We start from the raw sequence: 26,025 nt of genomic DNA, 5'->3' as shown, positions 1-26,025 counted from the left end.
GCTGATTGGACACCAAAAAAAAAATTCAGAGCATTTTAAAAGATTCAATAAAATTGCACAAAGGCTCCTCTTCTGTGTGCCTTTGGGATTTATTTATTAATCTTCAAGTAGAATCCAACTCAACACAGAAATATGTAGAAACAACAAGCACTTGTATCATATGTACAAAAGTCTTTTAGGGGGCGGGGTCCAAAGAAAGTTTTTCAGTGATGTTTATAGCATAGAGTGAAGTATGGAAAAAAATTTAACACAAAGAACAGAGCAATGCAATAAAAATAACATCAAATTCATTGGTTTACAATAATGCAAGTATGGATTTGATCCTGCATCCAGAACTTTCTGGCCGCTTACATCCAGTTTCTCAGTCACTGATGCTTTTTGGCTGGAAGTCGCGAGCGTGCAAGCAGCACAGGAAGAAGAGCCAAAGCCCCCAGACCGAGAGCCATCAAGGGTCTGTTAAAGAACCACCCGGCTGCGATGGTGAGGAGAGAGAGCGAGGAGGACACGCACAAGGCGAAGATCTTTAGCCCCACAGAAACGAGGTCTCTCAGGATAGGAACCCAGTCCACTGTGGGCACACATTAAAAGGGCCAGGTTACATCTCTGGACCACCAGTATTGTGTGAGTGAGGGTTTACCCAGTGTGTAGATGATGCGCATGGTCAGCTGAATGGAGAGAAACATAAGAGCCCATCCCGCAGCTCGGAGACCCCACGTCTTCATGCTGTTATGCTGCTGCTCCTTAGCAAACACCTCCTGCACATCACATGCAGAACACATCAGAATCCAAGCAGGAATTTCTTGAAAAATGTCCAAGTCTATCAAACCTCAGCTGAGAGCTCCTCCAGATACAAGATCTCCAGAACATCTCCTGACTTGGTTTTGAAGGGCAACAGCTTCTCCCCACTCTGCTTGGCCACAATGCTGACCTGGAATATATATTTGTTCTTTTTTTTTTTGAGTCAATTCACACCTACTTTCCATTTTGACTTGTTAACATGTTCAGAACTCACAGCTTCTCCACTGAGTCCTGCGAAGGAGAATCTCACGCGAACATCTCCGACCTTCCAAAGTGTATAAATGATGAAGTTAAAGTGTGTGAACAGCATTTGCAAGATGTTGCCTTCAAGGTGCTCACCTCTGGCCTCTTTGGCTGCCGAGTGTGATAGAAATAATCATCACTGATGGTGAGGAAAGGGTCCGAGTCGAGAGACGTGAAATCCTTCAGGCTTAGTGTCCTGAAGTTATTAATTTGTTCCACTAGTCCTGGGAAGGAGCAAATGAGGAGTCGTCACCCAACCATGTGACCACGATCATGTTAATTTTATTTCAGCCCTGTGTTGATGTTGCTTCTGACTGATTACCATTGGACAGAGTGAAAGGGCCGACCTGCACTTGAGGAGCTACAACTGTCACGCTTTCAACCGCCATGGCACTGAAATGCAGAGATTATATTTAAAAAAAAAAAAAAAAATCTTGTGATATGGAATATTTATTATAACAGAAAGATGAGACACCTTGGGTTCTGATGACCAATTTCTTTGTCAAAATGGCGACTGTTGATCAGCTCTGATTTCCACTCCGTGTCTACGGCAAGGAAATGGTTACATCCAAAAATATATGGACAATGTTGCCTTTATGGAGCACTACAGTGGGTCTGTAAATAAATCTTTAATTATTTATAAATAAATACATCTTTAATTTAATCACTTGTCATCATTAGGGTGGCAGGGTCCTAAAAATTAATTACTATCCAAATACTTCTGCAGCACACTTAACTGTATTTCCAAGTACTTACTGTACGTGTATGTCGTCTCGGTTTTGGTACTTCCATTCTCTTCATAGTTTCTGATATGAATCATACAAGGAAGCAGACGGATTACTACTTTGTATTGAAGACGAGAAATGTTGAGGCTACACCCTAGGAAACACCAGACTCACTTGCTCTCCTGATACTCCACCCACTGATACATCTCCACCTGCCTCTTTAACTTTACAGCCTGCACTTCCACTCTGTAGTTGGGGTCATGTAAAGGCTGAACATTCAAACACACAATAGAACATCATTTACAATTTTGCACAAACAAGGTAGTACCCTACTAATCCTAAAATATATTACATTACCGTTAAGACACTGTAACAAGAGGCATGAGGTACTTGACTTGTCCCTCATTATGAGAATCAGTGGCCTAAGTGATATTGGAGTAGTAGCGGAGTATGGTCTACCTTAGAGGTCTGCAAAGGTGCAGACAGATGAACCAAGCTTTTGTCGTTCTGCGGGTTGAGGCTGGCAAAAGCGTCCAGCGACACCACCTGAGCGAGTCCTTCATCCAGGGAGGATGCAGTCTGCACAGCCCGTCCCTGAAGGGAGGAACAAAGCCATCCAGAGTACTAGTACTAGTAGTGACATTATGTAACCCTCTCCTGAGGTGCTGGCATTATCACCCATATGTGATTCTCACCTCATTGGTAAAGAGAATATATAGAGAGAGGAAAAACAGTCCAACGCCAACAAACGTTCCTCCTGCAGTGTCACTTAATCGTTGCAGGAATCCTGGGTTGGTCTCACTCCTTACACGCTTATGTGAGTCTTTACCTGAAAACTGAAATCAACTTTCTTCATAATGACACTTGCTTGCGTCATTGATTGATAGACGTCATACTAGCGCTCAGCAAGCTCGGACGTTAACAAAATGCTAATTCCAATTTAACTACCGTATGGTAAACAGTCCTGATTGAGAAATAAAGATCAAGAGTGTGTCTGTGTGTAGAACTTACTGTTGTCGCCGAAGACATTTTAGTGACAGTATAGTAAAAAGCTGCGAATGATCACCAAGCAGGCGTAGGCAACAAACTTCAAATACCAATGGCGTAACTAATGTTGGCTCCTGAGTGAACGATTCGTTCAAACGAACGAATCTTTTCATTGAACGAGAGTGAACGAATCACCTCCTAACTCCATATTTTCACATGTCCTGAATGTTGTTAGTCACCTAAATGTTGAACAGAGGCTGTGATGTACTGAAGTCAAATTCCTTGTTTGGCACGCTGAAACATGGCGAATAAATACTCTTGAATCTTGAATCTAGCGTCGTATGCATGATGTGGGAGTGTCTTTTGTGCAAATTGCCAAAGAAGCGCTTTTGTGTGACTTGAATTGAGCTTTCTCGGCTACCGTACACTTCCCCTTCAGCGAGCAGCTAGCTCTTCAGGTTGTTACCATTTGGACTTTCGAGCGAGTAATGTCAAGTTTTTCCAAGCTCTGGATTTACTGTATGTATGTAAATGCGTTCATGTAAACAATGACCTGAAGGGGGAGAATATTTGTTAGTCGTTAGGTCAGTGGAAACTCGCTGGCTCTCGTGAAACGAGGTGGAGCATTAGCTAACACACCCACAAGTAGCACTCACTCGGCTGTCAATCAATCAGCGTTTGACTTGAACGTTGATTTTCTCAGTTTTTCCATGTCCAAACTTGAAGACTGGAGGCTCTACGTCGGCTGCTGGTCGTCAATCTGCATATCTCCAAAAGGTACCTACCCATTTTGTTTGCCTCCTAATCTTCAATGTAGAAGGTTGAAATGTCATGTATGACTTCAAATATTCCAAAATGTTATCAAAGGACATTTTAATTGGTCATTTCCCAAATGAATAATGTCCTGATGATTATTTGGGCCACAGTGAAAACAAACAAAAGAATTGCTCTACAATGATTCAAGTTACATGTCAATGTAAGAAGTCTAGTTTTGAAAAATGTACTTGCATTTGAACTTAAAAAGTATCATTTTCATCATAGTTGAAGTGAAAGTGTACCACTTTGTTCTTCTAAAATTATGACTTGAATCTAAAAAAAGATATCAATCCCAAAAAAAAAATGGTGTTAGTTAGTTGGTAGTGTTATGTGCTTGAAGAGCTGATGTGCGATGTCATCTTGTCATGGCACGGCCAGGGAGAAGGTGAGCACATGCAAGCAGCTGACATCTCTCACAAAAGCCAAGTGCCAGGTACTGCACAATATCATCATCACACTCGTCTGGATGTGTTTTTTCATGACATTGATGCAAACCAAGTTAGTCAGAAACATGTATTTAACTAAGTTGGTTTGCGTCAGTGTCATGGAAAAATGTGTCCAAAAGTGAGTGGTGGTTGTGGTGGTGGTGGTACTGTGCAGTACCTGGCACTTAGGTTTTCTCCCAGTGAGAGATGTTTGCACTGTTTGCATGTGCTCACCTTTCCCCTAGTGCCTGCCACGAGAAGTGACATCGTACCTGAGCGAGCTCATCAAGCTGCTTCCATGCAGGCAGACAGGGCCTTTTCAAATTGCTTTTCTATTCAATAAATTGTTCAAGTGGAATGTGAGTCTTTGTGATTTATGAGCAAATTTGCTCATTTGAAGTCTTTCATGCTTGGTGGTCACTGCATTGGCAAAGTACTGTTTGAAGTTTTGAGTTGGCCACTTCCAAAACCTAAGTGTCCACTACTATGGACACAAGTTTTCAGCCTTGAGGTGAGCGTCACTGCAACAGAGCCAAGTCTTTAACTGCTTCTCTCTGTCTCCACATGAGTCCAAGTGATGCAATTGTACAATTGCAGTCACTTTGAGTCATGTGGAGACAGAGAGAAGCAGTCAAACACTTGGCTCTGTTCAGTGGCTGAAGGCAAACATTCAACTCAAAGCTGAAAAGAACCTTCCAAAACCTAAGTGCCACTTTGCCCGCCTCCTACCTCTGCCCAAATTCAGCCTGGCCAATCACGTCTCGTCACCTAATTTGCATAACCACGCCCACCTTTCGACAGCCAATCAGAATGCAGGATTTGCACATCCAACCAATCAGATTGCTTCGTTTTAATGAGACCACGCCTACTTAAGATTTGACCAATCACAAAGCACCTCATTTGCATATTCACGCCCACTTTTCAACCAACCACAGCCTTTCATTCTTATTGCTCCACCCCATTTTAGCGCTCTCAGCCAATCAGGAAGCAGTTTTCCAGTCTTGATTCCGCCCCATTTCTCAAAAAAATTCACCAGAAAAAAAAAAAAAAAAAAAAATCCTTAAATTTTTTTGGATGGGGAAAAAAAAATTTTTTTTGAATGAAAATATTTTTTTTTCTTTTTGTTTCAAAGTTTATGTTGTGATGTATGAAAAAGAAGAGTTTAAAGTTTGTGTTATTTGTAATAAAGCTTTATTTCTTTTGCAGAGTAAACATTCAATCACAACAAAGTAACAAGTTGGATGGCAGTCTGCTCGTTGCCAAGTGGTCGGCCAGAAGAACGAGTGGTGAAATTGTCAGCCAGAGAGACGAGTGGTCGGTCAGGGGGATGAGTGTTACTCCATGCCTGGACCTGAGACAAAGAGATTGGTAAGTAAAAAGCTAAGTCAACGTTTAGTGCAGAAAATGTTTTGACATGAAACATACCAGTGCGCAAGTAGTGTTCTTCATGGTACCAAGTATTGCAAGCTGCATGACCAGGAATCTGATTTGTTCCTTGCTGCATGACTGAGGCATTTCATTTTGTTCCTTGCTGCCTGTCAGAAAATAGAAGGAAAAAAATATTGGAATAAAGATAAGGAGCATATAAAGTGCCTCACTTCTCAGGTTGTCTTAGAGCTGAGTAAGTAACAAGAAAATCAAAGTGCTGCTGGTATGCAGCTTTGCTCTGGTCCTCAGTTTCCGCTGCAAGCAGGTACTTGATGGTGCTCCACACTGGACAAAAACAACTGATTCAAATTTTGAAACATGTTTGCTAAAATGTCATTTCCTTCTCTTACCAGCAGAGGGCTCTTCAGGCAGCATCGATCCAGGTGAATGAGCTCACAGGAGAAACTGTGGCAGGCTTTGCACATTGTGGACCAGGATTTGTCACCTCTGCCTGTAAAGAAAAAGGAACATTGAAACAACAACTCCATTTAAGTTTACTGCTTTTGTTTAACTGTAGACTGGAAGCAGCCAGTTGTTGGTGCACAGGCAGAGTTCCTGAAATGTTTAGACTCCAGGGTAGACACCTGCACACAACACAAACGAGGGAGACTTCAAGCTGCCTGTTAGTACATCAACTCTGAAAATGGAGGCTGCCTTGAGGAACCTCTGCATGGTTTTGGAGGGCTGGTTCCTTTGGCCAGCAGGTGGCAGATTTTCCAACTGTATCCTTACTGGAGACTGCTCTGCAGGAATAGGGAGGCATAAAAAAAAGCAGGTAAGTTCTTTTAAACAATGCCAAGTTTGTAGTAAATTGTCACCTGTCAGCACGTCGGACAAGAGGTTGATTATGCCACAGGTTCATAACCTTGAAGATCCATGCTGCAGAAACTAGGTCCTTTAGCACCACCTAACGGACAAAAGAAAGAACATGCTGAAATGTTTGACGCGTGTCAAACATTTGGAAGCGTGGGTGTTTCACCAGTGAGGAATGGAGGGCAGCGCCGGTCAGACGTCTCTCCAACCACAGCTTGCTGTCTGAAAGACACGGTAACGTTACAACCATTCTGCTTTTACATTTTCAGCCTAACATGCAAATTGAGCTTGGCAACGTGTTGAGCAAGACTAGACCTGCAAGTGTCTCATGAAGCCATGCGAGGACTGCAAGTCGGTCATCTTGGCTCCTGCAGACAAAAAGAAAAATGAACAAATGCTTGATTTAGTTAATTTGATATATGATTGCTTGCCATTAAAAATATTTTTGCAGTCAATCTGCTCCCTCTGTTTCAGAAGCAGGCCTGTGAACAGAAATGAGAAGACAATTAGAAGTAGTCGATTGAAAGAGTCGATTATAAAACTCACAGAAAGTCGGCCATGACGGGCTCGTTTTAAGGATATGCACCTGCGGACAGAAAATGGAAAATTAACACGAATGCATCGAAATAGCTTCTTCAGTAATTCTCTGGCGGCTTTATGCAAACGCTCCTTTGTCTACTTACCTTCGGTCAAACGGCGCTGTCGTCCAGACGTTGCTAAATGTTTGTGCAAAAAAACGGCGTTAGTGCTCTTTCCATACGGTGCGTGCTTGGGTTTTACAAATGTTGATGTACTTACCCACCGTTAAATGCTTCAATTGTTGCGTTGCACGCCAAATAAATGAGTTTTGGTGGTCGTTGAAGACGCTAACTGCCAACGCTAGCTTCTGCAAACTTTTTAGATTGCAAGATGGAAGCACGCCCAAAGTGCAATTTGACGCTGAAAGAGAGCAAAAGCAGTTAGTTTTAAAAGATTAACAAATGTTAAATACCCACCTTGTCATTTCTGGAAGAGAGTGCGGCTGGCGTTGCAGGTGGACCAGAGCAGCGTGGCGCTCACTGTCAGAGGTGAGTGGAAGAATGAGCGACGTCGCGTTCTTGACGCCTTTTATACTCTTTTTGTGATGACGTCATTAGAAGAAAAAAAATAGAAAAAAAAAAAGGTGTCAGAAACTGCAATGATGAAGCGTTGGAGGATCCTGGCCTCAAACCAGCACCGCAAGTTTCGGAGTCAATGGTGAGATCCCCTCGACCATTTCCAGTTGGATACATCGCTAAGAATATTTTGTATTATCCTAAATCATGAAGCTATCTTCATGAAAAGAACGGTTCAGAGTAACCTTCAATTATAAACACTTGACCAAGTTGTCTAAGATCTCGAGTGGCCGAGTGGTTAAAGCTTTTCTCTTCAGTTTGGGAGAGGCGCGTTCGAATCTTATGCGTCGCTCTATTTGATTTGCAAAAGCTGCAAAGAACAAGTCTCGAACTCGAGATGGCTGGACACTAACCCAAGTCACTAACCGTTCAGCCAGTTTGACGTTGGAAATTTTCTGAGTTTTCTTATGTAGTCATAGTATGTATCTTATGTATATATATTTCGAAATTTGAAGATTAAGTTAGTAAATCACCTTTTTATCCAGAACACTTGATAGTGTAGTGCATAAGACTTTTGCCTTATGTTCGGGAGAACCGAGTTCGAGTTTTACACTATGCAAACTTGAGCTCAAAGTCTGCTTCGTGTGGGGCTCGAACCATGCTCTCCCGAACACCGGGTAAAGTTAAAAACCATTCTGCAATTTTCCCAGCGGGACTCGACCCTTTTTTTTGAGGTAGTGTTCTTTAAAATGTCAAATTGCTTAGATAAAAATGTATTACCAATTTTCAACAAAGCAGTCAATGTAGTGAGTGCTTAAAATCTTGGCCTCATGAGCGGTGGAAGCGAGTTCGAGCAACACTCTATTCAAACTTAAGCTCAAAGTCCGCTTTGTGTGGGACTCGAACCATGCTCTCCCGAACATCGGGTAAAGTTATAAACCATTCTACCATTTTGCCGGGGAAATTGGCCTTTTTTATTATGTAGTGTATTGTACATAGAGGCCGTCTGGTCAAGGAAAAATAGACATTCGTTTTACGCTGTGTTACATAGGAGTGAATGGGGACACTGCTATCTTGGCGTCGTTACATGGACCGCTTCATAAAGCATGAACCGCAGTCTTACACTAATTTTAACTAACTTTAGCTCAAAGTCTGCTTCGTGTAGGGCGCGAACCATGCTCTCCCGATCACCGGGTAAAGTTAAAGTGTGGCACTTTTCACTTAAACTTTTTCCCTAATAAAGTGGCCTGTTATTAGGTACACCTGAAGATGGCGGTGTACCTAATAGAGTGTCCGGGTGACTTCACAGATCAAACAGCCTATCAGAAAGTGGGGGTGAGGGCGGGTGTGGCACTTTTCACTTTCACTTAAACTTTTTCCCTAATGAAGTGGCCTGATGTTAGGTACACCTGAAAGTGGCGGTGTACCTAATAGAGTGTCCGAGTGACGTCACATATCCAACAGCCAATCAGAAAGTGAGGGTGGGTGTGGCACTTTCCACTTTCCGTGAAGCTTTGACCATGATTTTTGATTATTTGATTTATTAAAAAATAAAAACAAAGGATCTCTGTGTGTGACGATTCGATTTTGAGTGAACTGATTCTCAAGATTCAGTTCACTTGAAACAACTGGAATGCACATCACTAATGACGTAACATCACTGCTTCTTGTTTGATTAGAACGGCGTTTGGAAACTAGCACAAAAATACATTACCGCCATCTAGTGGACTGGTTAATATAAATCTTGAAGCGAACCATGGGAAAATTAAAGGATGCCCCCCCCCCCCCCAAATATGTACAATTATGACAGTTATTGCGGATATTAACTAATGATCAGAGATGTTTAAAGTGATGGCTCATTTGGAAATTGAATGAATAGCCCGAGTTATATTTTTGTTATATGTAGAATGAATAAATGAATGAACCCTTCCGATGCTTTTAAGCCACTATAAAAACTTAAACAACCCTCTAAATTCTAATTCTCACACACACACAACATGTTCAAATGTATAATTTATAAACATAATATGTGGTTTATGTACAAGCAGAAAGTTACATATAGTGCCAGTAGTAGTGGTGTCTTGCAAATGTTCAACCGACCAAGATTTTTCAAGCTGTGTCATTTCAGTTCATCATGTTTTTGTTTTGTTTTTTTATCTTCAGATGATGGCTGTCTGGTGACTTTTCCTTTAGAAATCTTGGTGACTAAAGGATGACACATGCTGAAGAGGTTTCATGAATCTCCATTGTCCAACTACTCTTCCCGCAAGGCTACCTAGTCTTTCTTCACCTCCAGTGCTGTGCTAGTGGACGGAGGGATAAGACCAGCGGCTGCTATCCTGTTTTCACTGATCAGGAAATTAAAAGTGGCACAAGCGTTGGGCTGAAAAACAAAACAGCAGGGATGGAAAGATTATTTGGTTACAAAATCTACTAATGTCTATCCACAACACACACACACACATCTTAACTTCCTGCACCGCTGTGCCGATCTTTACCGTGTCTTGCACCTCCACAGCGATGCCTTTGCGCTTAAGAAGAGCCAGAACGGACGGATGAATACGTTCGAGTCGTGCACCCGTGCCCAGGACGAGAATCTCTACAAAAGTAAAATAGGACACATGATGACACAGCCTTTTAGGAGAACTTGTTAAGTAAAAAACCTGAATTGTTACCTATGTGGGGTACAATCATATGGAAAAGTGCCACACTTTCTTCTGTGATATCTTTAGAATTCCCCACCTGTAAAGTATTAAATCTTTTTCATATTGACGATATTATGTATATTAGATATGTCTAACAAAGAGTAAAGTGATTTTAGTTTACCTTCCACTGCAGGATGGAAGGAGGGAGCAATGCGCAGGGGCCAAACACTTTGTTGCCATCAATGTTGAATCCTTGGGGGCTGTAGCTGTAGATCATGATGCCGCTTCCTGGCTCCCTCTTCATAACAGACACTGTGGTACGCTGATACATCTCGTCATCACTGGGGCCCAAACGGTGACCCCGGGACAGAAATGGACTGCAAGAAATGTGGTGACAACAGCCCAATTTCACACATCAGAACAATCTTGTAATGATATTCCATCAGTCGCTACTTTAGGTTAGCATGATAAATAAATCAGGATTTTATAACAACTTTCAGAAACAAATGGGGGGGGGGTTTTGTTACCCTAAAATCGCCAAATATCATATCTATCTATATATCTATATCTAAGGATTTTTTTTTCATAATCATTGGGAAGTTTTATAACAACGTGACAAGGTTCCGCAGGCGACTAACAAATGACCTCGTTGAATTAATTCTTCCTCCCGTGTGCCTTAAATCTTGATGAAATTGTTTGAATAAATACCACTGTACCTGAGGGAAACCGGTGTTGTTCTGCAGGACAAGATTAACCTTGATGATGATCTCTGAAGGAGGATTTTGGCACACACCAAACCGGCCATGTTTACAGCAGCGGGGGACGATAATCAGTGTGGGACCGTGGCGCAGATCTGTTCCAGTACTGTGTAAGGGAAACTAATCGATCAATTCACGTGATGTTTTTAGCTATAAAGTACAGTCATAAAATATGGATTCAGTTTTTAATAATATAAGGACGATACACATTGATCTGTGTATGCTGTACTACTGCTTAGGTCCACAAATAAAACAATTAAAAAGACGAATATATCTGCTTTTGACTAGTAGGACTAGGGGCGTTTCTGATCTCAATAGCACCCTCTAGCGACATCGAACGGTAAGAGTCTCAGGTCAGGTGATCAGATCTGAGCTGCATTGTAAATAGACAGCAGGGACCCACCGGGGCAATGCTTCCTTCGTAGCCTCTTTAAAAACACCTCCAAAAGGTCACTTATTCCCCTTCAGGGACTTGTTATCGCCACACTTAAAGCTTCCCCCCCTTCTGCTCGGCTTCTTTTCGTGGCGTCCAAGTACTGATCAACATGTACCGCTCCCTGTACGCCTTCCGATCAGCGGAGCCCAACTCGCTGCACTTCGCGGCCGGAGAGAGCTTCCTAATCCTGGAGAGGAGCAACAAACACTGGTGGTTGGGCTCACGCTGCAGCTCGGGGGAGACCGGCTATATCCCCTCGTCGTACATCGAAAAGGTTCAGGTAAACGCTCCGTCCCCATCGTCAGGAGAAATCTGGTGAATGAAGAAAAGATGCCCCTGGCGTACTGGTTAGGATGCATCGGGACTACTTTTTGAGGCGGCTATGGTTATAAATGCGCAGTAAAATTGCAATGGTTAGACATCTGCCTATTATAAATAAGAGTACAACATTTGAAATAAAGTATAGGTACACGTGCAGTATTGTAATATGCATGTATAGGTAATATATGGTGGAATTAATTGGAAACATGTCATATTTGTAAAATGTGGGGAAATATGCCATTATTATTGATGCTCCTATTAGATACCACAAGTCGGCTTTAAAATTGGTTGTATTTAAAAGTGCCACAAAGTATCATGAAATAACTGAAAACAAAGAGTTAGAATAGATGAAGAACTTTTGAGAACTACTGTTTGTTTCCTCTCACCCCAAGTCAGCTGGGATGGGCTCCAACTCAGCCGCAGCTCTAACAGGGCGAGGACTGTAAAAAAAAAAAAGGATGATTGTAACATTTTTTTAAGTCATCATTTCATCTGTATATCTCAACCGAGTAGCCTCCTTTTCCTAATTTTCACGTTTTCCATACAATCGGTGTTCCAGGGATGCATTCATCGGTGAACGAGTCCCGGCATGTGACCTGCGCCACTCAGGAATGAATGCTTCCGCCACATCCAATTGGGAGTCTTGCTGAGCATGTGTGACACAGTCTGAAAGAAAGGCTGCTTTTTGTTAGATAACCGACCCAGTTTCTCTTTCCTCCGGTCTCAAACAAACTCACACATGCACAGTACACAGCCATGGGCAATCATTTTGCTCTGTTGTGTTTAAAGTTTTATGCAAGCATGAGTAAATATTTCATTCCTACAGCTCCTCATTTTCTTTTTCTTTGCTTTGTCTTTCTATCCACCAGGCTCCAGAGCAGGATGAAGTGTTACAGTCCATTGACAGAGCCATTGAAGGCATCCACAATGTTGCCTTAAAGAATGGAGGCAAATATAATCTGGAACAGCGGGATGTTCTCCAGTGAGTAGAAATTTCCATTTCCTTCAGTTCTATGCGCTTGTTTAGAAATGGGACATCCGGACAGGCCAAAATGTCAAGGAAAGAAACTGAGAATGTGACATCACAAAAAAAAATAAAAAATCAGAAGCAACAGGTTAAGGATAAGGTCAATTTGCTTATTCCTAAAATAAATTTCTAATGAGAAAGAATGTGAATTGAAATAATCTCTTCCAGTATTGACCCTTTAGTCCATAGTACGAAAGTGGCTATAAAAAGTCTACACACCCCTGCTCAAGGTTTTTGGGACATTAAAAATAAGACCCAAGATAAAACATTTCTCTCCATTGATGTGATTTATAACCTGTGGAATTCAATTGAAACCAAAAATATATCTTTTAGAGATAGGGGTAGTACAAATAAACAAATGTGCACATCTTCTATTGTAGAAAGTTGATCCATCACAGAAAGGAGACGCTTGCACGGCGGAGCATATCAGGACACTCGCAAGGTCTCCCAGCATCCAACAGTGAAATCTCTCTCAGCCAAACTCCTCCGCTGCCCAATGGCCTTCATCGAGAGCACGGAAGACAGGGAGGCGTCCCCTTATCGGGAAGTGTGAACAACATGGGTGGAGAGCCGGGTTTCTATCAGGTGACATCAATGTTACTTTTTTCTTACGATTGCTCTTTCGCAAAAGCGGATGTTGACATCATGTTCCAATGTTTCTGGAAATGACAACAACAAAACAGCATACAAACAACAACAGGAGTCCTAGTCCATATCAACATGCAATCCTTGATTTCAAATAATGCCTTGTGCACAATTCTGAGGAAATCACAATGTCCTATCACTACCTGGTTCAATGTATTTGCAAGCATGTTTGTTGAAATATATGACTGAATTCTCACTTTTGTGTTTGTTCACACTCGCCCGCATCCCTCCATGCAGGTGCCCCCGCAGCCTCGCCGCGCGGCTCCAATCACGCCGCCCCCTCCTGAAAAACAACGCAACAGCCGGCGTCCAGGTCAGTAGGCGGTGGCGTGGATTTGTCACCGGTCATCGTATTAGAATAATCAGGATGAGTCCGACTGAATTATTTTTTTTTTTTTTAATAAATGCAGGACGTTTGCTGTATAATTAGAAATGTCGTTTTATACATGTAAAATGTTCTGATTGTTTTATTTGTATTATTTTATGATATATTTTTTTCTTATATTTATTTATACTCATTGTACAGTTGTCTAACTGGAGCTGGCTTTTTTCTGCAGAGCCAGACATCCCTTCCAGATTGACTTCTCTCCCGCCGTCCCCGGTCCCCTCCCTTACAATCAGCAGCACCTCTTTAGAGTCTGCGTCGTCCTCCGACGTCAGCCTCCCGAGTGTTTCCAGCACACCACCTCCCCCTATACCGTCCCGCGTCAAGCCCGCCGCAGCTCCATCCGAGCCCACTGCTCAGTCAGCCCCGGCCAAGAAGAGCCCGGCCCCGCAGCCCCCGCAGACCCCCGTGACAGAGGAAGAGCCTCCAGAGAGCGAGTGGCCGGTCGCCCCGCCGTCGATAGCCGAAAACCACCCCGACAGCCCCGCTTCCGCCGAGCCGGTTCCCCCGACCATCGGGCCCGAGCTGATCGAACTGGTGCGGAAGAACACGGGCCTAAGTTACGAGCTGTCGCGAGTGGCTGTCGGGGTGGTGGTGGGCCACCTGCAGACCACCCTGCCTCATTCCTCCTCCGCCCTGGAGCATGTTCTCCTGTCGCTGGTGGAGAGCAAGGTTAGACTTGTTTTCTTTGCGCCACGTGCGCTCAAAAGAGAATGCTGCGGCCGTTTAGAATGTCAGCTGAAGCCGCTTTTAGCTGTGAGAATGTCGGGGCGGCCTTTATCATGTCATTCACTCGTTTACTGTGTCGAACTTGATACATGAAACGCTTGACCTCCGCCAAGGCTTAAATATTTGTCACCTGCGGTTCCAAGGGAACAAGATGTTACGAGATCGTACATATCCACAACACATTACAACTCGAACATATTAAGAGGATATTTACTTTAGCCACACGAATATCAGTTGTTCTTCACAGATGATAAAGAATATATGCAATTTTAGTATTGTTATATTATCTGTCTACATGTGTTGCTTCAACATTTGGTCTCCAATATCTCATCATTTCACCAATGCTTTTTGTTCTTTGGTAATTTACGTTGTTTGTTAGCATTAAGCTAAATGGACATTGAAAAGCCAATGTTGGGTTGCTATAACCATACAACATGTAGTTGATGTCCACATCATGTGACCACATCTGATATTGTTGCAGGATCTCGGCGCTGCCCTGCCACGAGGTCAGCTGTGTCACGACGAGCAGCGGCTGGAAGTCATCTTCGGGGACTTGACCCGCCACCGGGACGACTCCCAGCAGCGCAGTTGGGCACTCCACGAAGACCACGCCCTCATTGCGTGCTACCTCGAGGAGCTCCTCAAGATACTGGTAAGACGGATGAACTGTGATAGAAACTTACTCTTATACTGCTGAGTAACTTTATGGCAATAGAGTAATTGCTTGCATATTGCAAGTTATTGTGATAAGTAGAACTGCAACTAATGATAATTTCAATAATCGATTTGGCGATCATTTTTTTATTCATTGATTAATCGGTTGTGTGTGTTTTTATTAAACCACTTCTTAAAACCGGGAAATTATTTCAAATTGACAGAGCAGAGATGGTGTTTTCCTGGTGAAGTGCAGTGCCCGGCGAAGCTAGTTCACTGTTGACACAATTATTTTTCCTCGCACAGCGAGCGTAATGAAAGAGTTTCAGTCGGATGAATTTATAATCCGCACACAGCACTCCGATCCAGATCCTGCCGGAAATACCAGACATGTCTGATGGGATCAGACAGGCCAGTTTACAGATCCGACCATGTTATTAAAGACTGACTCAGTCAACTTGACAGCCTGCCAAATCTTTTAGGTTGGCATTTTTCCCGACCGACTAAAACCCACAATCAAGCTGGGCTGCTCAGATGAGCTTTTCATGCACCCGAAGATCCCCTGGTGTGTTCGTGGAGGGCATCCAGGGAACAGATTACAGAGGAAAGGGAAGAAAGCGCTATCTATGTATTATTGTTGATACAAATACAATTTGTGTCTGTTTTTTTAGACTGATGCAGATCCCGAAGTGTGTAAGAGGATGTGCAAGTCCGATAATTATGAGAATGTGCTCTCCCTGGTTTCCTATTATCAGATGGTAAGGATAATCTTTTAAAAATCATCTTTGAGAACCATGAGTGAAAAATTGGTCATCACGGTCACTATCACATGACCCGTGCAGGAGCTTCGTGTGTCTTTACGGCTGCTGCTGCTCAAAGTGTTTGGCGCCATGTGTAGCTTGGATGCTTCTCTTATCTCCACCCTCCTCAACTCCATCCTCCCTATGGAACTCGCCAGGGACTTACAAACTGACACGCAAGGTGGGTGATTCTTTCTTTGGTGATTTGTTGCATCGGCATATTCATTGCTCTTATGTGTTGTCTGTTTTTTTGCTCAGAGCACCAGAAGATGTGTTACACAGCTTTGGTACTCACTATGATTTTCTCAATGGGGGAACAGGTGCCATATCACCACTATGGTAAGACTCTTGGTAATGAGAAGCATAATGCAACTTAGTACATGACAAGAAAAGTATTATAGTTACTGTGACCCAACATTTATAATACTAGTCATATACAAATTTAAAAATGTAAAGCACGTGCCTGTTGTCTTTTTGACATGGTCCTCTCCTCTCCCTCACCGCATTCAGAACACTTGAACGGCGACTTTGTTCAGTTCCTCCTGGATGTGGTGGAGGACGGACATCCCTCCGACCCAACCGAGCAGCTGCCCGATCTCTTCCTCAACCTGCTGCTGGCCTTCAACCTGCACCACACAGGTGACCGCCGACAGAGAGAGAGAAAACCATACCATCGCGTCTACACAGCCCACGGAACAGATTCGACTTTTCTCTGACTCATTTCCCGGCATGTCTTTGTCACACGCAGTGCCGAGCAACAACATCATCATGCAGCAGTTGAGGAAGAAGAACGTCAAGATTCTGACCGAGAAAGTGCTGCTACTTCTCAACCGAGGAGGTGCCTGATTGTTGCACACCTATCTGTCTTCCTGTCTTGCGCATCTCCATCACTGTATGTTCGCTACTCCGCAGACGACCCTGTGTGTATGTTCAAGCACTTGCCGCCCGCACCGCACGCCGTGCTCAAGTTCCTGCAAGATGTTTTAGCCAGTCGAGAGACGGCCGATATCTTTTACCGCACCGACATGATGGTGATGATTGACATAGCGGTGCGGCAGATCTCTGACCTTTCACCTGGAGACAAGGTAAGCAAGGGAATCACTTAATGCTTAGGATCACTTTGATGATTACCTGGCCTACTTGTATCAAAAAATTGTTAAACGAAGATGAAGCTTCAAATTTGCTTCACGAACCAGTTTTTGTACTTTTTGACTCCGCTTGATGGCACTGTTGGGTTAAATGAAGGGGTTTAAGAAATGGTATTTCCCTGTAAATAGTTTCCACTACTTTTCTCTTCTTCACTATCTCCATCCAAAGCTCCGCATGGAGTACCTCTCCCTCATGCACTCCATCGTACGCTCGACGGATTACCTGGAGCATCAGCACCGGCTCTCAGACCTGCAGGGGGCGTTGCAAAGGATTCTCAGGGAGGAGGAAGACCCCGGGGAAGACGAAGGGAGCGCGACGGCCAAACAGATGGATAAGCTCATTGTGCAGCAGATCTACAAGGAGTTCCCGCAGATCAGCATGGGTCAATACTAACCAGAGCAGTATAGCTGCCGCCAAAAGTCAAGTATTACATTCTAGGGCCCTATTCAGTATCACGCATATCAAACTGGTTGGGAAAAGTGATGCCCTTAATCCAGAGAGACGCAATCACTTATATGCCAGTGTTTCCTTGGACTTGTTGTCCACTGCTGCAGCATGCATGGGATGTGGTAGAATTGATCTATTTTCTTTGAGAATGGTGTGTTTTGATAATTGAATGAGGGGGGGGAAAAAACATGACAAATGCACAAAAAACAGCGAGGTAATAGCTTGAGATACCGAAATAGAGGCCAAAATAACATGCTGTTTGACTTGTGAGCAATAATTAGCTTCAATAAATGCGTACTATTCTTCTATTAACGTATCAGAAAAAATGTAGGTCATTCTAACCAAAATGCACTCAAGTTTCAACTAGTTGCAATAGTGCCATGTAATTAGAATGTGCTCAGAGCAGTATTTTCCTTACAACATATATCTATATATATAAAACTGACTGCATACTTTACCCAACCCAAGCCCAAGGCACTTCATTATTTCAAACACCATTGAAATAAAGAAGAACAGGATAAACAGGTTGAGTGCTCTTGACACATTTGCTTTTAGCAAAGTAACTTGTCTTGTGTGCTGATTTATACAAAGCTCTTCAAGCATCAGGGTCAGTGACGTAATGGCTTAAGAAAATACAGCGTATTAATCCACAATGCAATTAACCTGCAATGGAGCTTTGTAGCTTTAGATGATGTCCTACAATTAATGTCTTGAGAAAACGCTGCTGCGTTCCATTTAGTATCTACTGAAAATCATATCTAATAATTTAACAGAAAGAAATATTCTTGGTTTATTTACATTGTGTTGTCATTAGGTCTTCATATTACATGTTAATAGATGTCTGTGACATGGTTTAATTGTCTGGAAATATCTCTTAAACGCTAAACATAATCCTGAAGTGATATCTGATATTTTTTTGTATTGTGTTACGAGATCCATTTATCAGTTGTGTTTGTTTATAGCCAATGTGAGAGAGAACATCTCCCCTTCCTTAACTAAAATATCATTGTAAAAGAAACTAATAAAGTTATTTTTAAAAGTGAAAGTTGTTGTAATAGTCATGTTTTTTAAAAAATACATCCATAAAAGTCTAATGTTCTCATTGAAAATATATATTTTAAATCAAAAACACAAACCATGAATAACAATAAGAATTGGGGTGTTAAAAAAACGATTGGTTTTCATGGCCTCATTTAGAAATCCCTATAATAATTTGCAATAGGTCTACAATCATTTTAATTGTAATCATTACAGAATTGCATTGCTTCAGTTACTGAATGAAATAATTTATTCACATTTAAAAATGGAAGAAAATAATCATATACAGTATATGTGAAGGAATGTTGAAGATTGATTCAAACAAGAGCGCAAGTAAACAGTGGTTACGCCGGACAACAAACACTACCGCACTGGATTTGCTGTGTGTTACAGCCAAATCCGTCCGGGTCCATATGTGGGTGAAAGGTCCAGCGGTTAGAAAGCTACTCAATTGCCATAGATTCCTTTCGTAGCTGCGTCCGACTAGGTGAGCATATGTTCTTCTCCTTTGTGTTACTGCATGTAGAATTATCCTCACATTCTAACAGTCTTTGTGTTTTTTCTTCATAGCAGAAAGTCACAATGTCAAAACAGCCGCAGCCGATCAGCCCAATGAAGAACTTCTTCGCTGGCGGTTTCGGTGGAGTCTGCCTCGTCTTTGCGGGTCACCCCCTCGATACTATCAAAGTAAATCGTGTGTGCATGAGGCAAAATAATCCCTCCGTGACTGGCAGCTTTCATTTAGCTACAAATGTTTATGCTGCTAAGAAATAGAGCTGTACCTTGACCCACATTCACGTGCACATCTCATCCCAGCACACTTGCAGACTTTGCATAGTATTAATGACTGTAATTGTGACATGATTACTGGAGCAGTTCCCAATGAATACCAAGGCATCAAATTCACACCCTTCCACCAACTTCTACACCTGTCAATCAAACGCAAGTGCACTTCTGAGATGTATTTGTTTATTTTTCTTCCCTCAGGTGCGTCTCCAGACTCAACCAAAGGCCAAACCAGGAGAGAGCCTCCTCTATAAGGGTACAATTGATTGCTTCAAAAAGACCTTAGCTCAAGAGGTAAAACTTTATCTGGAGTTTAAATCCCTTCTTTATGTCAGAAGCATAAAGTATCAGGTGTATTTCAAAAAATGTCTTCCTGTGCATACTATGCTCATTTTTGCAGGGAGTAAAAGGACTATACAAAGGCATGGCAGCCCCCATTATCGGAGTCACCCCCATGTTTGCTGTCTGTTTCTTTGGCTTTGGTTTGGGCAAGAAACTGCAACAGAAAAGCCCCGCTGATGTCCTCACGTAGGTCACTGCTCTGCATCTGTGGTACTTTGGTAGTTGCCAGCACTGAGGGGGACAATTTCTCTTCCCTGCCTCGACAGGTATCCACAACTGTTCGCTGCAGGCATGTTGTCTGGCATCTTCACCACGGCCATCATGACTCCTGGCGAACGAATCAAATGTCTACTGCAGGTTAGCTTCTTCTTCCTGATCTCTTATTTATTTGTGAGCAGACACATACAAATAAAGGAAAATACATCATCTTGGAGAGATAGATCATACACCCACCAGGTGGTGCCAAAGTCATGCTTGAGTTGCCTTACAGAAAAGAGAAAATAGCTTCAAAAATAGAAGCGCTCTGAAAATCACATTTTAAATCGTAGTTTGATAAATGTGTGAAGATCCAGGCTTCGTCTGGGGATGTGAAGTACGCCGGGGCGATGGACTGTGTCAAACAGCTCTACAAGGAGTCGGGCATCAGAGGAATCTACAAAGGCACTGCGCTGACTCTCATGAGAGGTGCCGCTTTATTTTGACTTCCGATTCAGTTTTGCCAGCGGGTGTACATTCATATTGACTTGTGTATGTGTGTGATTCAGACGTTCCTGCAAGCGGCATGTACTTCATGTCCTACGAGTGGTTGAAGAATCTTCTCACACCGGCAGGAAAGAGGTGAGGGCTCAAACGTCAGCTCATTTGCTATAAATGAGACGGAAGCCCAACCTGTTCTCTCTGTCTCCTTCCCTCACACCCGCCTAGTCATAACGAACTCAGCATTCCCAGCGTGCTGTTCGCCGGAGGGATGGCAGGAATCTTTAACTGGGCCGTGGCCATCCCCCCCGATGTGCTCAAGTCTCGTTTCCAAACAGGTACACGCCAGTTTAAAATATCCTCCGGAGAGTGTTTTTTTTTTTCTTCTTCAAATATTTTGTTTGTGCCAATCACTATAGCGCCCGAAGGAAAGTATCCCAATGGAGTCCGGGATGTTCTACGTGAGCTGATCCGAGAAGAAGGCATTGGCTCCTTATATAAAGGTTTCAATGCTGTCATGCTTCGAGCTTTTCCTGCAAATGCTGTGAGTATCAAATTATTATTATTTTTTGACATATTCATCAAAATACGTGTGTATTGCAATAATTCTCAAAGTGTGGCAGACAGTTCGATTCAGTCAATTGTGACATTTAATATATATTTTTTTACCATTTAATTCAATTGAGCAACGTGTGTAGTTGATTTAGACTCTAAGTCACTCTAATAAAACCTTTATTCTGTTTGTGTCCGCAGGCTTGCTTCTTAGGATTCGAACTCGCAATGAAATTCCTGAACTGGCTGGCACCCAACATGTGAAGGAATCACTCTTAGCATTAAGTAGTACACAAACACACACACTAGGACTTTATAATTTTTCACTGATTTCCAATTCTCTACTCGATTTTGTCTGGGAACTGTGGAAGTGGGTTTTGGAGCAAATCTCATTTCCTCAAATAGTGGCCCCATTCTGATGGATGCTGTGTCTCAGTTAATTAGTGTTTGTCATTTACTTGAAACTATGAATATGCTCTTCTCCATAACTCCTCCCTTTTGGTAAGATTGGTAGCAACTGTTTTTAACTTAGATCTTAGGCATACAGGCATTAAAGGACCCAGTTGCTAAACAAAACAGTAGCACCTACCAAAGCAAGTAGACTTTTCCTGGTTGCCACTATGTGGTTGTCAAGGAGGTCTTTCTACTGTACCCAAGATTTGATTCATATGTGTGTAACATTTTGATCAAATAATATTTATGATATGATGAAATAATTGTGACCCTAACTACATTGTCGGTTGTGTGGAAAGGTCTATTAATCATGTCTTTAATTATTCGTAATGAACATTGTAGATGTCAACAATGTTTTTGAGTAATTGTAATTCCATTCATGATATCTACAATTCAGTTTGAGATATTAGCAAGTTGAAACGAGAGTCCATTAAAAACCACATCTAAAATATATATTAATGAATTCTTTATTTTATTCATAGTTGACCAGGAAAATGTATGTAAATGTATTGAAAAATCTCTCTAGCCACTATATGAGGAAATAGTCTCACTCCTGTTTTTAAATGTTTATTTTCTTCTGCGGTGTTTTGTTTTTTGGGGCATTTTTTTGAATAGAAGGCAGTGATGGAGTGAGCTGGATATTTTGTGCCTTACCTCTCTGCCTTATGTGAACATATCAGGGAAAAAGGTGCATTTGTTTTTGTACCGTGCCCTCACGTTTGCGTCAATGTCTCAGCAGTACTCGTATGTCGGCTGGGACTTTAGTGCAATTGTAGACTGTGTAGTTAACTTGCCGTGCGTACGTAAAGTCCAAAAAAGAATTGTGTCATTTCCTTTGGCCTTTTGTTTCACTGGGATCTGTCCAGTGAGCAGGGAAAAGTTTAGGTCGATACTTTCCAACAGCCTGGGTTCAATAATAAAATCAATAAAGTGAATGTGACGAACAGAATGGAGTCCGTGTGTGATCATTTGGGGGCGAGGGGGAGCGGGCTCGTCTGATGCTTTGTTTTATGAGAACAACACATGAAACCTTTGGATAGCCTCTAAACCTCAAAGATGAGCAATTACGAGATTCCGGCAGGTCTGAAGGAGCTGCTTCAGGGGTACACGGTGCAGGTTCTTCGCAATAGGCCAGCAGACTTGGTGGAATTTGCCGTGCAGCATTTTACGCACATTTTGGAGAACCAAAAGAATGACAAGACGGTGAAGAAGCGGGGCAGCAAAGCTGGACGGAAAGGGGTCACTTTTGCAACAAACTCTGATGAGACCGAGAGTACCCAGGATGAGAAAGAGGAGGAGGAGAAGCCTGTTAGTGAGTATTACAGTAGGCTACTACCGGAGTACTTTGATAAATTTATAATAAACGTGTGTACGCTTGTCTGCAGAACCCACCACTGGTAAATGCAACCGCAGAGTTTCAGGTCTGTAAACTGTATGTTGTCCGATTCTAAAGACTTACCATTAAGGGCATGTTTTTTTGTTTTTTCAATTGTCTTTAACCTGCGAGTGCAGTTTGCGCAGAGCCCTACAACCCTGACGACGACAATGACGATGACCAGCCTGAGCCTCGAGTTGTGCACCCTAAAACGGACGAGCAGCGTCGCAGGCTTCAGGATGCCTGCAAGGATATTTTACTCTTTAAGACACTGGAGCAGGTGGTTGACAACAACAACAAAAAAAAACATGGTTATATTAACTTTAGATGTTATTATTAATAATAAGTTGAGTAAGTCAATGGTCATCTTATGAAACAACTCAAAAACCACATGAGCAACCCGGTTAGAAAAACAACGCAACCTATTTGTGTGTGAGAGTATTGATTACGTGCAATCATTTTGCTAATCAATCTTGTGTCCTTTAGGAGCAGTTCTCAGAGGTTTTGGATGCAATGTTCGAGGTGCAGGTCAAACCTCAGGAGCACATCATAGACCAAGGAGATGATGGAGATAATTTCTATGTCATAGAGAGGTGAATGAATGGTTTCTATATTTATGATTAGAAATAAATAAAAACTTGTACGATGTAGTTTTGTCTCCTACCAGGGGTGTTTACAATATACTTGTGGCGAAAGAAGGTGTGAGCGTGTGCGTGGGCCAGTATGACAACAAGGGCAGTTTTGGCGAGCTGGCTCTCATGTACAACACGCCGCGAGCTGCCACAATTGTGGCGACACAGGAAGGCGCCTTGTGGGGCCTGGTGAGCTATTTCTGCTTGCACTTTGTAAAGTGTAACAAGAAATGAATGTTTTTGCTTTTGTGCTCTTGCAGGACCGAGCCACCTTCCACAGACTGATTGTGAAAAATAACGCAAAGAAGAGGAGGATGTATGAGGCCTTTGTTGAGTGTGTTCCTCTTCTGAAGTCTCTGGAGGTTTGTATGACAAACTCTAGGAACGCGATTACTGCATTTCTAACGATGCCATCTTCATGCTAATGGAATATGACATAGATATGCAAATGAATAACATCTACGTTGACATTTAAGGTGACAAGTTTGATCATATGATAGATATTATTTGTGTCCTTTGTGCAACTTTTGACATTTTCTTCAGAATTCGGATTGTATGACTTCATGTGCTTCATGTCTAACAGCTCTCGGAAAGGATGAAGATTGTGGATGTTTTAGCAGCACGATCTTTCAAAGATGGAGAGCGTATTATAGCGCAGGTAACATACATGATGTGAAATTGCAACGAATCCGTTTAAATGGACTAAAAGTGTTGTCACTCGCGTGGCCACAGGGAGACGAGGCCGACTGTTTCTACATGGTGGAATCAGGACAAGTAAGGATTATGATCAAAAGCAAAGTAAGTCTGATTAGTTTTTGTGTACTTCATGTATGGAAAGTACAAATACGTCATCAATATAGCATAATTAGATTGTGTAGTCATTTGTGGTTTGGCAAAGTACATAGTGAGATACGATTATGATTCGATTTGAATGTTTCAAGATACGATTTTTGCTTTGAGTCGTGGCCCAGAATTTGCGAGCATTTCTTTACAAAAGAGGCTTCAAGCTGTTTACTGCCACCATAAACAAACACACCTGTGTTTAAAACAACTTCCTGTCTGCTAGCTTAATGCTAACACCAACAAATCATGGGAAATGCCACAGATGTGCTAACAAATAGCATCTAAGTGACAATTTTGCATGTTTACTGTAGAGTTTTTCTTGTTGAGCAATTCAGATACTCAATGTTACTTTTTACATTCACTTCAGTATTTGAATCTGAACTTTGTCATCAAAGCACAAAGTATGACCTCTGTAATAATACGTCAAAACTTGCGTTTTCCAAAACTAGACAAAAGCAGGCCAGCAGGACGACGCGGAGGTCGAAGTGGCCCGTTGCTCTCGAGGACAATACTTTGGGGAACTCGCACTTGTCAACAACAAACCTCGGGCCGCATCTGTTTATGCTGTTGGAGAAACTAAATGTTTAGGTAATTTTTTTTATTTATTTAACATCAAGCTACTGACCTTTCCTTTTATTCATCAGGTTTACCTGTTTACCTTACTCTGCTACAAGGGTGGCCAACCAGTCAGAGACTAAGAGCCACATTTTTTTACTGTTACCACAAAGAGCCACATCATACACATGAGCACACATTAACATCACCACATCCCTTCCTCTTACACACACTCACACACACACCTCTGCTCAGCCAAATATATTGTGACATTATCATGTCACGCACCAACATGACAGAAATGGACTCCTACAATACTAAGACCATATACCAAAGACCACATTTTCAACGATGAACATTGTGTGCACTGTCTACACACACACACACACACCTCAGCCAAATTTAATGTGTGACATTATCATGTCACGCACATACATGATAATGACAGAAATTGACTTCTACAAGACCACATTTTCAACAATGAACATTGTGTGCACTGTCTCACACACACAAACTCTCAATTCAACAAAATCCACAAACAAAAACATAATAATTTACAATAGCGTTTTTTTCACTTACTATAGATGTTGCTTAGTGCGACTTCTGGCATTCCTTGCCTTGAAGAATCCTCTTCAAATCTGGTTTGTATTCCGTTGTTGCTACTCGAAGCATTTCTTTTAGTTGGATGTCTGATACCATTCGTTTTAGTTTGTCGTTTTCAGGAGACAAGATTTCACGAACACTCCTTCATTGTATGGCTTTTTAGCTAGCCCGTGGAATGTTCCAAGCCACTTGATACGATGCAAGCGTGACAGTCTCTGAGTGCTTCGTAATTTTTGGGAAAAAACTGGACCTGGTTTTCTGTCTGACTTTTCAAAGTGTCCAACTTGCGCTTGCGAAATTCAGTCTTTTTTGGAAAGTCCTTATCGATTTTAGCATGAAGTGAACTGACGCTGAAGATTTGAAATGAGCTAATGACGTTTGACATATCAGGCAGAATGGCTTATATTATATTTTCGTTTACCTGTGCATTTCCGCCCCGCCATTTTGAGAGGGAAATTAACACTAATTGTTTTCTCGGATGGGTTTGCCCCTCCTCCTTTGCGGGATTTCACCTTACGCGCATGCGCGTTTGACGAAAATACCATATTGAACTCAAGCGAAGTTGATAAAAACATGGAATTACTTTTTGTTGCAGTGATTGACGTCCAAGCATTTGAGCGCTTGCTGGGCCCTTGCAAGGAGATCATGAAGAGGAACATCTCTCAATATGAAGACCAGCTTGTGGCATTGTTTGGCTCTAGCGTGGATTTAAAACACTAGCATATACTGTATAGTTTCCCCCCCCCCCACCATTTCTGTCATTCTATTGTGTGAAACTCAAAAATATGAATTAAAAAAAAAAAAAATGCCCACAGTAAGACACAA

The 26,025-nt window shown here is 42.2% G+C and overlaps 6 protein-coding genes and 1 long non-coding RNA gene across 25 annotated transcripts; 4 read left to right on the top strand and 3 right to left on the bottom strand.

The window, feature by feature from the left end:
• Nucleotides 1–48: 48 nt before the first annotated feature.
• Nucleotides 49–2,933, bottom strand: tmem43 (transmembrane protein 43). The gene is made up of 12 exons (XM_085923170.1): nt 2,778–2,933; nt 2,462–2,602; nt 2,226–2,360; nt 1,941–2,035; nt 1,798–1,847; nt 1,517–1,586; nt 1,364–1,434; nt 1,138–1,265; nt 1,013–1,063; nt 827–928; nt 638–755; nt 49–568 (listed from the first exon to the last, which is right to left on the bottom strand). The coding sequence occupies exons 1-12, from the start codon at nt 2,793–2,795 to the stop codon at nt 366–368; spliced, it is 1,182 nt and encodes a 393-aa protein (XP_085779296.1). The 5' UTR covers nt 2,796–2,933; the 3' UTR covers nt 49–365.
• A 253-nt stretch (nt 2,934–3,186) lies between these two features.
• LOC147049303 (uncharacterized) lies at nt 3,187–6,935 on the top strand. 3 transcript variants are annotated; one of them, XR_015067656.1, is made up of 5 exons: nt 3,187–3,530; nt 5,201–5,362; nt 5,776–5,805; nt 5,940–6,197; nt 6,279–6,935. It is a non-coding gene; the product is annotated as an uncharacterized LOC147049303 (long non-coding RNA). The 3 variants fall into 3 exon arrangements; XR_015067655.1 differs by having other exon boundaries at nt 5,779–6,197; nt 6,279–6,933; XR_015067654.1 differs by having other exon boundaries at nt 5,776–6,197; nt 6,279–6,933.
• On the bottom strand, nt 5,177–7,933 carry LOC147049302 (uncharacterized). Of its 5 annotated transcripts, XM_085925181.1 has the most exons (14): nt 7,863–7,933; nt 7,231–7,349; nt 7,034–7,174; nt 6,919–6,951; nt 6,782–6,821; nt 6,551–6,603; nt 6,402–6,457; nt 6,241–6,329; nt 6,087–6,165; nt 5,935–6,006; nt 5,773–5,873; nt 5,593–5,721; nt 5,420–5,529; nt 5,177–5,345 (listed from the first exon to the last, which is right to left on the bottom strand). In XM_085925181.1, the coding sequence occupies exons 5-11, from the start codon at nt 6,793–6,795 to the stop codon at nt 5,787–5,789; spliced, it is 450 nt and encodes a 149-aa protein (XP_085781307.1). In that variant the 5' UTR covers nt 6,796–6,821; nt 6,919–6,951; nt 7,034–7,174; nt 7,231–7,349; nt 7,863–7,933; the 3' UTR covers nt 5,177–5,345; nt 5,420–5,529; nt 5,593–5,721; nt 5,773–5,786. The 5 variants fall into 5 exon arrangements, 1 of the variants encoding a protein (XP_085781307.1); XR_015067650.1 differs by lacking the exon at nt 7,863–7,933 and adding an exon at nt 6,667–6,717 and having other exon boundaries at nt 5,420–5,707; nt 5,773–6,006; nt 7,231–7,307; XR_015067652.1 differs by lacking the exon at nt 7,863–7,933 and adding an exon at nt 6,667–6,717 and having other exon boundaries at nt 5,420–5,707; nt 5,773–6,006; nt 6,087–6,160; nt 7,231–7,307.
• A 1,205-nt stretch (nt 7,934–9,138) lies between these two features.
• On the bottom strand, nt 9,139–25,745 carry ndufaf3 (NADH:ubiquinone oxidoreductase complex assembly factor). Of its 12 annotated transcripts, none has more exons than XM_085923615.1 (7): nt 25,177–25,745; nt 13,359–13,444; nt 10,691–13,094; nt 10,156–10,351; nt 10,005–10,071; nt 9,828–9,928; nt 9,154–9,712 (listed from the first exon to the last, which is right to left on the bottom strand). In XM_085923615.1, exons 3-7 carry the CDS (start codon nt 10,777–10,779, stop codon nt 9,605–9,607), a joined length of 561 nt encoding a protein of 186 aa, XP_085779741.1. In that variant the 5' UTR covers nt 10,780–13,094; nt 13,359–13,444; nt 25,177–25,745; the 3' UTR covers nt 9,154–9,604. The 12 variants fall into 12 exon arrangements, with proteins under 12 accessions (XP_085779749.1, XP_085779748.1, XP_085779741.1 ...); XM_085923618.1 differs by having other exon boundaries at nt 10,691–12,155; XM_085923621.1 differs by lacking the exon at nt 13,359–13,444 and having other exon boundaries at nt 10,691–10,838; nt 11,876–11,929.
• Nucleotides 11,071–18,361, top strand: nckipsd (NCK interacting protein with SH3 domain). The gene is made up of 13 exons (XM_085923607.1): nt 11,071–11,448; nt 12,359–12,471; nt 12,897–13,101; nt 13,399–13,474; nt 13,719–14,218; nt 14,757–14,927; nt 15,601–15,687; nt 15,772–15,910; nt 15,988–16,068; nt 16,240–16,368; nt 16,478–16,567; nt 16,642–16,814; nt 17,047–18,361. The coding sequence occupies exons 1-13, from the start codon at nt 11,278–11,280 to the stop codon at nt 17,269–17,271; spliced, it is 2,160 nt and encodes a 719-aa protein (XP_085779733.1). The 5' UTR covers nt 11,071–11,277; the 3' UTR covers nt 17,272–18,361.
• On the top strand, nt 18,701–22,141 carry slc25a20 (solute carrier family 25 member 20). 2 transcript variants are annotated; one of them, XM_085923609.1, is made up of 10 exons: nt 18,701–18,850; nt 18,934–19,050; nt 19,351–19,443; nt 19,550–19,677; nt 19,758–19,848; nt 20,058–20,175; nt 20,256–20,328; nt 20,416–20,525; nt 20,607–20,731; nt 20,941–22,141. In XM_085923609.1, exons 2-10 carry the CDS (start codon nt 18,946–18,948, stop codon nt 21,001–21,003), a joined length of 906 nt encoding a protein of 301 aa, XP_085779735.1. In that variant the 5' UTR covers nt 18,701–18,850; nt 18,934–18,945; the 3' UTR covers nt 21,004–22,141. The 2 variants fall into 2 exon arrangements, with proteins under 2 accessions (XP_085779735.1, XP_085779736.1); XM_085923610.1 differs by having other exon boundaries at nt 18,706–18,850; nt 18,937–19,050.
• Nucleotides 22,249–25,920, top strand: prkar2ab (protein kinase, cAMP-dependent, regulatory, type II, alpha, B). Its single transcript, XM_085923608.1, has 10 exons — nt 22,249–22,504; nt 22,578–22,613; nt 22,705–22,847; nt 23,054–23,160; nt 23,235–23,388; nt 23,460–23,561; nt 23,783–23,857; nt 23,932–23,997; nt 24,492–24,630; nt 25,796–25,920. The coding sequence occupies exons 1-10, from the start codon at nt 22,249–22,251 to the stop codon at nt 25,918–25,920; spliced, it is 1,203 nt and encodes a 400-aa protein (XP_085779734.1).
• The last annotated feature ends 105 nt before the right edge of the window (nt 25,921–26,025 follow it).

The sequence above is a fragment of the Syngnathus leptorhynchus genome, chromosome 11, assembly GCF_054491065.1.
Source record: "Syngnathus leptorhynchus isolate UIUO chromosome 11, UIUO_Slep, whole genome shotgun sequence".
In the NCBI taxonomy this organism is placed as follows: domain Eukaryota; kingdom Metazoa; phylum Chordata; class Actinopteri; order Syngnathiformes; family Syngnathidae; genus Syngnathus; species Syngnathus leptorhynchus.
Note: the sequence above shows the minus strand (reverse complement) of the source record. Positions and strands in the feature narration are given on the sequence as shown.